This window comes from Lathyrus oleraceus, chromosome 3, assembly GCF_024323335.1.
Source record: "Lathyrus oleraceus cultivar Zhongwan6 chromosome 3, CAAS_Psat_ZW6_1.0, whole genome shotgun sequence".
Classification (NCBI taxonomy): Eukaryota; Viridiplantae; Streptophyta; class Magnoliopsida; order Fabales; family Fabaceae; genus Lathyrus; species Lathyrus oleraceus.
In genome coordinates, this window is record NC_066581.1 from 65,314,862 (window position 1) to 65,328,481 (window position 13,620).

At 33.6% G+C, this 13,620-nt stretch overlaps 1 protein-coding gene across 1 annotated transcript; it reads left to right on the forward strand.

The window, feature by feature from the left end:
- Positions 1-324: 324 nt before the first annotated feature.
- LOC127132572 (leghemoglobin-1) lies at positions 325-1,396 on the forward strand. The gene is made up of 4 exons (XM_051061527.1): positions 325-458; positions 575-686; positions 981-1,088; positions 1,268-1,396. Exons 1-4 carry the CDS (start codon positions 364-366, stop codon positions 1,394-1,396), a joined length of 444 nt encoding a protein of 147 aa, XP_050917484.1. The 5' UTR covers positions 325-363.
- Positions 1,397-13,620: the final 12,224 nt, after the last annotated feature.

Genomic DNA, 13,620 nt, shown 5'->3' on the forward strand with positions numbered 1-13,620 from the left:
AGATAGCATGAGGGATCTTAGGATTAAAATTGGGGTCTTACACGAAGATGTTTCTATTTGTTTACATTTTTTATTAGATTAATAATTCGGTAGATGAAATGATTTTTGATGCATGTCTTACTATTATTATTTAACTATAATTAGTTTAGTTTGCATTTATTAATTTATTAAAAAGATTCTTGTCTCTTAGTAAAAGCAATGGCCATTTCCACAAGCCAATGAATTTTAAAAACATAATAACCACAAGTAAATTCATCTCTTTACAGCTTTTAACATTCAATATAAATAAGTATTTGAAGTAAATTCTTATATTGCAAAATACAAATACAAATAAGAAAAAAAAAAGCAATAATAAAGAGAACAATGAGTTTCACCGACAAACAAGAGGCTTTGGTGAATAGCTCATGGGAATCTTTCAAACAAAACCTTCCTCAATATAGTGTTTTGTTTTATACTATGTAAGATTTTTTTAAGTATGTTGGTTTTGTTTTTTGATTTGATGATTGATTGGTTTAATTAAAATGGAATAAGATAAAAAAAACATTGTATTATTGTTTTGATTGAATTTAAACAGTATATTGGAGAAAGCACCTGCCGCAAAAGGTATGTTTTCTTTTTTAAAAGACTCAGCTGGAGTACAATATAGTCCAACATTACAAGCTCATGCTGAAAAAGTTTTTGGACTGGTGAGTATAATATAATATTAGTTATTTTTTTTATGTTTTATTCTTTATTCAATGTCATCTCAACATCAATGTTACTCTTTAAATTAATAGCAATTTGTTCATATGCATATATTTTAAAAAACTTTTAATTTTTATTTAATTTATATGTTTCAAATAATAGCATAATTGCTATGTCATATAATCATAAAAATATTTAGTGATATAAATATTTACTAGTAGTTTTCATTCTTATATATATTTTTTCAACCTAATTACTATGTCATAATATATGCATTTATAATTTTTGAACTATAGGTGCGTGACTCAGCTGTTCAACTTCGAACAAAAGGAGTGGTAGTCTTAGAAGATGCTAGATTAGGTGCTATTCACATTCAAAAGGGAGTTTCAGGTCCACATTTTGCGGTATGATAATATTAAAGAATATTTTAGTGTATTATTCTCAAATACAAAATAATAAATTTATATAATTTTTTTATTATACTAATATATTAAAATAATTATTTTCAATATAATTTTTAAAATATTTACCTATCTTCTAAAAGTAATATTACTAACAAAAAAATATTTTGGTTATTTTAAAGGTGGTTAAAGAAGCATTGCTGAAAACAATAAAAGAAGTGGTAGGAGACAAATGGAGCGATGAACTCAACATTGCTTGGGAAGTAGCTTACGATGAATTAGCAACAACAATTAAAAAAGCAATGAGTTGAAATTATAATATATTTTATAAATAAATTTTAAAATAAAATGTATACCATTATAACTTGTTTAACAAGTTTTTATAATAAATATTATTCGAAATAATTTATTAATATGATTTGTGTTCATGTTTGTGAATTTCTAAATCAAAAACCTACTGAAATCAAAATTCCAAAGAGACTTCACAGATCAAGAAAGTGGGTTTATGCTTAGGCATGGGAACTAAACATATATCTTCAGGTATCTGTTCGAATCAGCTTCGAGTTTGATAAAAAAAAACCTACTTTCATTGGGTTTGAGTTTAGGTTTTTCCCGATTTCAAAATACGGGGACAAGATGAGTAATGAGGATATTGTTAGTGCTTGAGGCACTTTTAGTGAGAAGAGAAAGAGAGAATAAGGAAATAAGAATTGTATTATTGGACTGAATGATAGTACAGAATGACAAAATGTCTATTTATATACACCTAAGTAACTTGAATACTAAGTAAAATAACAAACTAAGTAACAAACCCTAAACCCTAATTAGCTTTGGGCTTGGGCCATGCAACTCAACTTGGATTATATATAACATCTTAACATACCCCCTATAATCCAAGTTGTTGAAACACATTATTCATTGTCGATCTGAACTATTCATAATTTCTTTCTCAATGTTAGGAACCTCTCGATCTTCAATTGTTTGGTGAAAATGTCGGCCAATTATGATTCACTTGAGCAATCCCTTACTTCAAGTTCACCTCGATTTATCTTTTACCTTAAGAAGTGAAATCTAGCTTATATGTGCTTACTTCTTCCATGCAAAAATGAATTCTTCGCAAGATTTATGGCTGACTTGTTGTCGATCTGTAGTACCAGAGGTCTCTTCACTTCAACCTTGATATCTTCCAGCACAAATTTGATTCAAATTGCTAGACACGAAACATATGATCCTACTATATATTCAGTCTCACATGATAATAATTCCACCACAGGTTTCTTTCTTGAGCACCGTGAGATTGGGGCATTAAATACTTGAAAGAAATATCCAGTAGTGCTTATTCAATATTCCTTATCTCCACACCAATCAACATTTGAATAACAAGTAACCGTAGCTTCTTTGATTTAGAGTCTCAGCGAAATAAAATTCTATAGTTCGGGGATCCTTTTAAGTATCTTAGAATTCTTCTTGCAACCTTCGTGTGTGACACCATTGGTTCACATATATATTTGCTCACTAATTTGACTGAAAAGCATATATCAGGTCGATTATTGCACACATATCTCAGAGATCCAAAAATTTGTTTGAATAAAGTTGCATCGACTTTGTCTTCCTCTCCATGCTTCTCCAACTTCACATTTGGTTTGATATATGAAGATGCAATTGTTGAATCATCCATCTTGAATCTCTTGAGTATCTTCTTGATATACTTTCTTTGATGTAGCACCATAGCTTGCTTCGACATTTGAAATTCCATCCTTAGGAAGTATGACAACATTCCCAGATCCGACATTTCAAATTCCTTCTTCATCAGCTCTTTGAACTTTGATAAGTTCTTCAAGCTATTTGTAGTTACTAGCAAGTCATCGATATATAAGCAGATGATTGTTATATCTTGTGCCACAACCTGAACATAGACACCATACTCATATTTGCATTTGACGAATCCCAATTCTACCAAGTATGAGTCTATCTTCTTGTTCCATGCCTTAGGTGCTTGCTTGAGACCATAAATCACTTTGTGAAACTTGTATACTTTCCTTGCTTCCTCCTGAATCACAACCCCAGGAGGTTGTGTGACATACACCTCTTCATCTAAAGGTCCATTAAAAAAATGTCAATTTCACATCTAAGTGAAATGTCGTCCATCCTTGCTTACATGCCAATGCTACCACTAGCCAAACAGTTTCCAATCTTGCGACAGACGCAAATACGTCAGAGTAGTCGAGTCCTGCTCGCTGAAGAAATCTCGAGCTACCAATCTCTCCTTATGTCTTGCTATCTACCTATCAACATTTTTCTCCAACTTGAACACCCACTTCACTTTGATAGCTTTTGTATGGGCTGGCAATTAGACCAACCCCCATGTGTTGTTTCTTTTAATTGCTTGTAACTCTTCGACCATAGAAGACTTCCACTTCATATTCTTTAAAGCCTCGCTATAGTTTATTTGTTTAGAACCTACAAGTAAATCAAAATGAACTAGTTCTCCATCTGTTATGACTTCATCATCACCAACTACTTCATAGTCTTGAAGTCTTGCTGGACGTGCTCTAGTTCTTTAAGGTCTCTGACTTGTGCTAGCCATAACCTCTCAGACTTCGAATGTGTCGGATATGTCAGCAACAACTTTGAGTTTAATTGGAATATTGACAATATCTTCAACTTCGACATCATTACTTGCTTCGTCGAAATCATAGCTCATAAATGGCTTTTCAATTTCATTACTAGAATTCCAATCCCAGGAAGTATTTCATCAATCACAATATCTCGACTAATCATAATATTCCAATTAATTGGATTAAACAACCTGTATGATGCAGTCTTATGATATCCTACCAGAATTATAGGTTCACTTTTGTCATAAAGCTTCCTTCTTCTTGCATCAAGGACATGCTTGTAACACATAGATCCAAACACCTTCATATGAATCACTGATGGTCATTTTCCACTCCTAACTTCTTTAGGAACCTTCTTCTTTAGCTTATTGGTAGGTCATTTATTCAGTATATAAATAGCAGTCGAAACAACTTCACCTCATAAGGATTTTTGGCAAATTCTTCTACTTCAACATGCATCTCGCCATGTCCAATATGGTCATGTTTCTTCTTTCTACAATTCCATTATGTTGAGGAGTATAAGGAGCAATTACCTCATGATCAACACCATGTTTTGCATAGAATCCTTCAAATATCTTGGATGTGTATTCGCCACCTCCATCTATTCGCAACGCCTTGATCTTTTTTTCACTCTGGTTTTCGACAAGCATCTTGAATCTCTTAAAGATTTCAAATAGTTTGTCCTTTTCATTGATCACATAGATCCACAATGTTTGACTAAACTCATCGATAAAGGAAACAAAATACCTATTTTTACAAATGGTAAGATCCTCAAAAGGACCACATACGTCTGAATGTACAACTTCGAGTATGCATGAGGATCTCATTGGCATAGTCGAAACAAAAGACTTCCTGGACTACTTTCCGACTAGACAACCTTCACAGAGTTTTTCGGGAATCTTAAGACTTAATATACCAGTTACTATGTCTTGAGTGATCAGTTGATCGAGCGACCTAAAAGTCAAATGGCCAAACCTCAGATGCCATAACCAACTATTTTTGTGGTCGACAACTATTTTCATACATTATACCTCAATTGGACTGATCATGGTCTTAAATTTTCCATTCTTCGACAAAGGAGATTTCAAGACCAAGTTATTTTGGATGTTGAAAGGTTCTAAGTCTCCATCTTTCATGACCATTGAGAACCCCTTTACAACCAGTTGTCCAACACTTAGCAAATTTCACTTTATTCCAGGGACATATAGTACTTCTTTGATCAAGGCTTTCACTCCATTACTCATTTGAATAACTATGTTACCAGTACCTTCAGCTTGCAATGAGCTATTATCAACAAGTTTGACCTTGCTCTTCTTTGACTCGTCGAAATATTCTAACCATACTTTTCAACCAGTCATATTATTCGAGCAACCTGAGTCGAGGAACCAGATCTTTGATTCGACATGGTCATCTGTAACTGGAGCCATAACCACCATATCATCATAATCGTCTGAATCTTAACGTGCAAAGTTCACTCCTCCGTCCTTGACTTTTGTCGACCCCTTGTCTTTCATGTACCAATAATGCTTGACCAAGTGACCCCACTTTCCATAGTTATAGCATTGCACACCTTTTTTTCTCTTCTTTGTCTTTCTGATAGGAATTTTCTTCTCCTCTTTTCGAGGATTCATAAAATCTATCATTGATCTTATCCTTGTGAGGGTTCAACCAAGACTTCTTGCCCTGAGTCTTGTAGATTTTTCCTTTGAACTTGTTGGAACCAGCATTCTTCTTCCATGACAGAGCCTGTAGTGCTAGTATCGAGTCTTGAACTCCTTTCCTTTCGAAAATCCTAATCTCATGTGCCTCCACCGAACTAACCAAATCTTCCAGTTTTAGGGTTTCAAGATTGTTACATTCTTGAATAGCTACGATAAAATGATCAAAGTAAGAAGTCAACATACGAATTACCTTCCCAACTATCATCTTATCTGTAAGGGTTTCACCATAACTCTTCATGAGATGGACGAGTTTGTGCACCTTCGACACATAGCCTACAATCTTTTTGTCTTCTCCCATCGATAATAGCTCATATTGTCGTCGCAAATTTTGCAACTTGACAAACTTGACTTTCTCGCCTCCTTCATAGTACTTGAAAAGAATATCCCATTCCTCCTTCGCCGATTCAGCATGAGTGTTTCTGTCGAAATTATTTGCATCAAACGCCGATTGGATGTAAAACACCTTGCAATCCTTCTTCTTGGCATCCTTGTGAGCGATTCTCTGTGTGTCGGTTGCATCTTCACGAACTGTAGGAACACCATTAGTAACCACTTATAGGGTTTCACTAAAGTCAAATAAAGATTACATTTATTTTCTCCATCGAAGCCAATTCTTACCATCAAGAGTTAGAATGGAGTTTGGTAAATTTTTGTTACCATTCATCTTTGCAGCGATTGATCAACAACAACTAACGATCCTAGAAACACGTTCTCTGACGTGTGATTCTTAAAAAAATGATCAACAATATAACTGAAACTTTAGATACCAATTTGTTAGTGCTTGAGGCAATTTTAGTTAGGAGATAAAGAGATAATAAGGAAATAAGGATTGTATTATTCAATTGAATGATAATACTGAATTACAAAGTGTCTATTTATATACACCTAAGTAACTTGAATAGTAAGTAAAATAAAAAACTAAGTAAAAAGTCCTAAACCCTAATTACCTTTGGGCTTGGGCCACACAACTCAACTTGGATTATATCTAATATCTCAACAGATACTAGTATCCATACCGAACTTGTCCCGATTATATCAATATAGTCAGTAACATTTAGAGAAAGAAATAAAACAACATTGGTTTGACTACTTGTTTACTTGTGTTAGAAATTTAAAAGAATAATGATGTAGAATGTTCTTGTATATATGATTATTTTAATGGTAGTTTCGAATGCATAATAATCTTGATTATATGGTTCTTTTGATGATAGTTTGAAATATGAGTTAATTTTTTGTTATTTAGTTTTTATAATTTAGAATATAAGTTGTATGATTAATGCGTTGATATTTTTGTATATAATTTATTATTTGAAATATTTAAAATATATGTTTGAAATATTTTAGGATTTTTTAACTTTATTATTTGTAATGTATGTTAATGTTTGTTTGGGTTCATTACGTGTTTTGGGGTTGAGGCGGATCCTATGTTCGGAGTAGGTTATGGATTTGGGAGACAAGACGGTTTCTTTTAAAAAAAATTGATTCCAATATTGGGAATGAGAGCATGGAAGAGATATCCAAACTCCTTTAAGACGAGGTTGGAGTTTAATTATTCATTCCATTTAGAGATTGAGGTGAGGAATAAATATTTATCAAGGCGTCAAATTTGGGAATCGAGAAGGTAAAAATGATTTCCTCCTCACCCAGTTGCCATGCTTAGTATGTGTTGGGTTTAGATCGTTAGGCCAACTTAACTTCTTACTCCAATGTACTAGCATCATTTTTCCTACAAAGACTCAAAATAAATATTTTGGATTGTTCTTGTTACTAGCTGAATTCTAGCCCCAAAGATAACTGAAAATAAATGCTAAATAAAAATTCTTGAAGAAAATATATAGGGAATCAACAACAATGGATAAATTGACAGAGAAGATAAATTTCTAGGAAAAGTTGTATAGTACAAGAGTTTCGATGTGTTTCCTATTCATACGTGTAGTGGAGATAATAAATCTTTTAAGCATGAGAAACATCAAGACTAAAATTCGATGTAATCAATCGAAGATTGTAAATTTGAATGAATATCATCCGATAAAGAATATTTTGTCATCTTCTTATACACAATCAATAAAGAATCTCTCGACAAAGTAACTTCCATGATTGGGGTGTGTCACTGAGGTGACACCTAGTTAGAAAGAACATATAGTTAGATACTTAATTTCTAAAGTCTACTCCAAACTAGAAATAAACTCAAGCTGTATAAAATTTTAAATATGAATTCCACCATTTTACATTTTTTATTCAAAGTAATTTCAAAATCCAAGCTATATAGAATTTTAAAATCCTTTATATTTTATGGCATTTCATTTTAAAGTACTTTACATTTTTAGCAAAATTATCTTTCAAAGCATTATTTTTTCTATTTTTTAAATATTTTTTACGCATTGTATCTCTCATCATTTACATTTCAAATTTGTTTACTTTAAAGCATAATATTTTTTCAAACAATCATTTTATTCCAAGTTTTTTTTCACCGTATCAATATTAAAACTTGTTTCTATGATTTTTAATCGTAAAACCCAAATTCAATTTATTAATATTTTAAACTAACCATCAAAATCTTGAGTTTACCTATTAACTTGTTCAAATCCCCCAGTTGCACCAATTAAACATTTATATGTTTTTGATTTAGTTGACTTTCTTTAGATCTTTGGAGTTAGGTGCCTAGTTCTCCTTCTATCATCATACCTCTTTGTTCCTTTTCGACGGTACTATATATTTTTAGTCCTTCTTAGACTATCATTATTTTCTTTTCTCATCTTTTTGAAGAAATGTCTTTTCCACTTCTTTTTTCTAATAAATTTTGAAAACTTTGGTCAATATTCTCTAGTACCCCAACTGGAAACTTAAAACTTTGCTCACTTCCAAGAGCAACCCAAAACTTAATCTTTTTCATACAATTTCGGAACTATACTTCTACCTAACTCTAAAGAGAGGGTGGAAAGAAAAGATCTTTCAGGTCATATGGCTAAGAATTTTAGGCTACGTCACCGAAAGAAAGGCCAAAGCTCAAAGTAGCTAGCAATTGATATACCTATTACTACATGGTGGTTTAGAAAGGCCCAATGCTATAAACAAAAAACTTCCTCAGTGTTTGTCGGTAAAAATCAGATAATTTAATCGGAAATAATCAAACCACATAAAATAATAATGCATGGATACACTCATAAAGAAAAAAAGTGAACAACGGAAGTTATTTGGCTCAATCCTTATTAGATGAGGTATCTGTAGGTTCAATACAAGTCCATTGATTCTTTTCTCATCCTTATCCTTCAAGTTTCTAGTTGTTATTATGATGATCAAGTTTCTTTTGGATCATCTATTCAATGCTAAAGTGCAAAACTTGCAAATCTGAAAAAACGTAAATAGCTACAAACTTGTCTATTAAAGCAAACATAGATCATCATATAAGGGCTCTGCTTTAGTAGATACTTACTATTTTGCATGGTCTTGAATTAAAATATATTAAAATATGTAAAACAAAAATTTGTTATAAATGATGGGTTGCCTATCATCCAACGCTTCTTTTCCGTCATTAGCTTGAAGTCCCATGCTTAAAACACGTCAGGCGCAAGGGATACCCTCACGTCGGTGAAACACTTGTTGTTATTCCTTTTTGAACTTTAATACCTTTTTATTCCAATTGGTAGCATGTCTCTAGATCCTCCAAATATGGTGTCCATTCATATGCATTAAACACCACCTTTTCCTTGTTGAATTTCAAAACAAGTTCACCTGTCTCCACATCTATTTTTGCCTTCCCGATTGCCAAGAATGGGTGCCCGAGAATAACTGACCCTCCTGAATCTCCTTTCATATCAATTACCACAAAGTCTGCAGGGAAGGTCAAACTATCGGTATGAACTAGCACATCTTATATAATATCAAGCGGATGTGTAACAAACAAATCAGATAAAGTTAGCATTATGTTGCTCGGTAAGATCTCTCATATCTTCAATTCCTTAAAAAATTTTAGCAGCATGACATTGATGCTCGACTCTAAGTCACATAAAAAATGTGGAATTTTTGAACCACCAATGGTATAGGCAATAGTGAACTTTCCTAGATCCTTCATCTTTGGTGGAAATTCCCGAGGTTCTTCCATTTCTTCTTTCTCTATCATGTTGAATTGTTCTTTAGTCAACTTTTGTTTTCCGTCTTTCATAAATACCTGCATAAACTTAGCAAACTTGAGACTTAATTCTAAAATTTCATGAAAAGAGATACTTATCTGAAGTTTTGTCAACACTTCTTTAAAATTTTCAAACATTCCAGCCTCATCCTCATGTACGAGTTTCTTCTTAATGACGGGATATGGTGGTTTTATATAATCTGGTAAAGGTGGGTTTGGTTCATTCATGATTTTCTTCTTTGTTCTCCTCAAAGGAGAGTTTATATCAATGAGTTGATCAAGGGTGACTCCTCTTTCCTCTTTGTCACCTTGATTTCCACTCTCCTACTTTTCAATTCCTCATTCTCTTTTCTCAATCACATCTTCTTTAACGATTTCATCTTTACCCTTTTCAATAATCACCTCTAAACCTGTATCAACAACCTTGCATAATTCATTCTTAGGATTGTCTACAATGTTACCCGTGAATTCTCCACTTGAGATTGACAAAGCATTTATTTGTCTGGATAAATAACCAATCTATGTCTCTAAACTCTTGATGGACGAATCATGGTTTCTACTCATAATTTCATGGTTCTTATTTATCTTATCAAAGCTACTTTGAGTTACTTTAATGAAATTCTACAAGGTCTCTTCCAACTGTGACAACTTCCTTTTAAATGAAGCTTATTCGTTTTGTTGCATACCTTAGTTCGTTTTCCATCATTGGTGGTAATGGGGGGAACAATCTTTGTTTGACAGGCTTATTTTCTATTTGTCCATTATCCATAGCTTGGACACTACTATTCTTGCTTGTGCTCTCTGCTTCAAAGGAAACCTTTTTGTTTCTTTGGTGCCTCCTCCGCTGAGTGCACGTCATGGGTTTCTTCCTTATGTAGTTTTTAGAAATATAAGAATATTTCTTGTAAGTTTGAGAATTGTCGAGGTAGGAGGATCCCCCACCTATTTCTATCCGCTTCCATTTTTTCTTTTCAGCAGCTCATCTCCCTACAGGTCCAACCCGCTCCTTGGTAGGTACATTTACAAGTGGGACATAAGTCTTTGGCATATGAGTCCTTTGAGGGATTTCCCTCTTGTTAAAAATCACTCGTTGCGTTGGTCTTGTTGACCAATAATCTTTGATTGATAGGGGTTAGTTTTTTCCAACTCTGTTGTTGCTTCCTTGTTAAAGATGGCGCTACAACATGGACATAACATAACCTCAGAATCCTTGAGTTTACACCTATTTGGAAATTTGTTGAGTTTTTCCTCAGCCTTGTGAAAAACTATATTCATCTGCTCTTCATAGCTAGGTTCAACCCCTTATGTGCTCTCAGTAATGTAGACCATGAACACATCCACAAGCTCGAAGAAAAGAGCCTCCTCGACTTTAGGATCAACTTCTCCCTCTAGTCGAGTTTTTTTTCTTCTAAGCAAATTTAAGCCTCCCGTCTTTCAATGCATTTTGAACAAGATCCCTGAAAAGCACACATTTAGAAGTTTTATGACCTAGGAAGTTGTGAAATTTACAAAAAACTTTTTTCTTTCTCTGTTCTAATGGCAATGTTTTAAGCCCTTTGAGACTAAGAGTTCGAAAATTTCATCATATTTAGTTACATCAAACATATAAGTTTTTGTGACAAATTTCTCATTTTTTGGTTCAATGGGATCTTTTCCATTCGAAGGTTTTAACAATTTGCATTTATAGGGAGGTTATGGCTTTAGTTTTACCAAATTTACCTTATTTTCCTCGACAAAGTCATTGTCTGTGTCGGTTAAGTTTTCTATTTCATCTATCTCAACATAGGCTACTTTTTCCTTTTTATGATACTTACTCGACCTGTCCTTTCCGACCTTCAAAAGTTTGACCTATGGAACCCTATCTGTCAGTTGGGTCATATCTCTCAAATATTGGGTGTCTAAATTCTTCCTAATGGAATAATCAAGATCCCTTGGAACCAACTCGACAAATTCATGCTCAGGCACCTAAGTGAAGCACCTTGATTTCATTACTCTAAACCTATTTATGTATGGTTTAAGCCACCTTTTTCCTCATACTAGCTAATTCTTTGAGACTAATTTTAGATTGTCCCATATATAATTATTCATGAAACTCTCTTTCTAAATGATTCCAACTAAATATGGATCATGGAGGAAATATGGTGAACCACATAAAGACGTTCTTTGTCAAAGAATTAGGAAAATATTTCATTTTTAGATTCTGATTATTGGCTATGTCACCGGCCTCGGTTTGATACATGTAAACATGCTCAACTGTGGATTCATTAGTCTCACCAGAAAACTTGATGAATTTGGGGACTTTTCATCCCTTGGGAAGTTCGGTATTTCGAACGTATTTCAATAGAGAAGATACATAATTAGGTGTATGAGGGCCAACGCTAAGGTCATTATGGGCCAAAATTTGTTTGACCATGTTAGTTTTATTATTTCCCCCTCAAACTTGTTTTGTTGGACATTCTTAAGTACTTGGTCGGCGTCCTGGTCTCTTGGCACCATAACTATTTCAGGGCCATTATGGGCTTGGTTTCCTTCAACTATCCTCGACTGAGGTTATTCGAAAGGAACTTGGTTATTAGGTGCTGGCACAACTGATAACACCAAATTGCACCGTTAATTTGACTCGTTTTATACATGTGTTTATTATCGTTTTACCTCTATTTCCAGTGTTATGTGGGTATTTTGTCTGCAATTCAGGTATTTGACCATATAGGAGCCATGTGCGAAGAAACGAAGCAATTCAGATGCAAAATGAATATAAAACGGGAAATTACACACAAGGATACCTACGTGGCATTCACCATGGAGAATTCCATAAGAAGAATGATGTGCCCTACTCTTCCACACGTTGGGAAGATGACGTTTGCCACCTTGGCATGGTGTTCTCCATCCTTTGTGAAGGCCAGGAGGTGAGAAAATGGACTTGCTTGATCTCTCACTCACTCCATGCATTCCTACATTCTCTCCCACGAATGAAGAAACTTCCCACTTGAAATTTTGGACCTTGGAACACTATAAATATGTGATACGCTTCATTTTACGAGGTATCCAAGCTTAATACAATCTTAAGCACTAAAATTACCGACTAAATTTATAACTCATCACATCGAGGGGTTATAGCACCAGAGAGCATTGAGTTTGTACAAAATTTGGAGCATTTTATTTTCCCACAGTTTAATCTTGCTGCCATATATATTTCTTTACAACTCTTCAGCAATTTATTCTGTACCAGATTCAAGCCTCCATTTGGAGTAGGTTTTTATCATATTATGTATTTTCATTATATCGCTTTGTTTATTTACTTGCACTTTACTTTCCTCGTCTCATACAACTTCTTTTATTTATAAGTCTTATTTCTCATACCGTATTGCTTTACTTTTGTTAATCGCGTGTTCTTGTCGTTATTTCGTTTTCAAAACCAATTTCTAAACCGCTCTTTTCAATTCAATTACCTTTACGAAATGTTTACTTCTAAGTTTCAAATCTATGTGTTTATGTTTGTCATAAGCATGTCCAACTAATTTATTGATGCTGGGACATGAGCATCGTCATTTGGCAGTACTCTAACTATTGTTTCTTTAGGATTTCAATTATGGGTTGTTTTGGTTTTAATACAATTTTTCTGAACTCAATTTAATTGGTCACTACAAAATTTGAGTCGTGAAAACATCGGGTAAGATCGAAAGTCATCTGACACTAAAGAATAAAATCAGTTTGTTTTTTATTAGCAAATGCCACGAAAACACTTTGTCAATTGATTAGGAAAGTCTAATATTTCTAGAAAGAGGTTTTAAAACTATTTGCGGACGCGTTTATAGGTGTACGATCCGGTTACCTGAGCGAAATCCTAGAACCCTTTTAAGTTAAATTTACCCATTCAAAATTAGTTTTTAATTGAGTAAAGAGTTTGATTTCTTAAAATAGGATTTACTACTTTAACGCAATAAGCGTCGGTCACACATGACAGTGGATGGTATAAATTCGAGAGTCAAATCTGGTTCTGAATACACGAAAGTGACAGTTCTTGTTCAATTACATTCTTTCCAAAGTAGAAAATATTGGCCCGTACG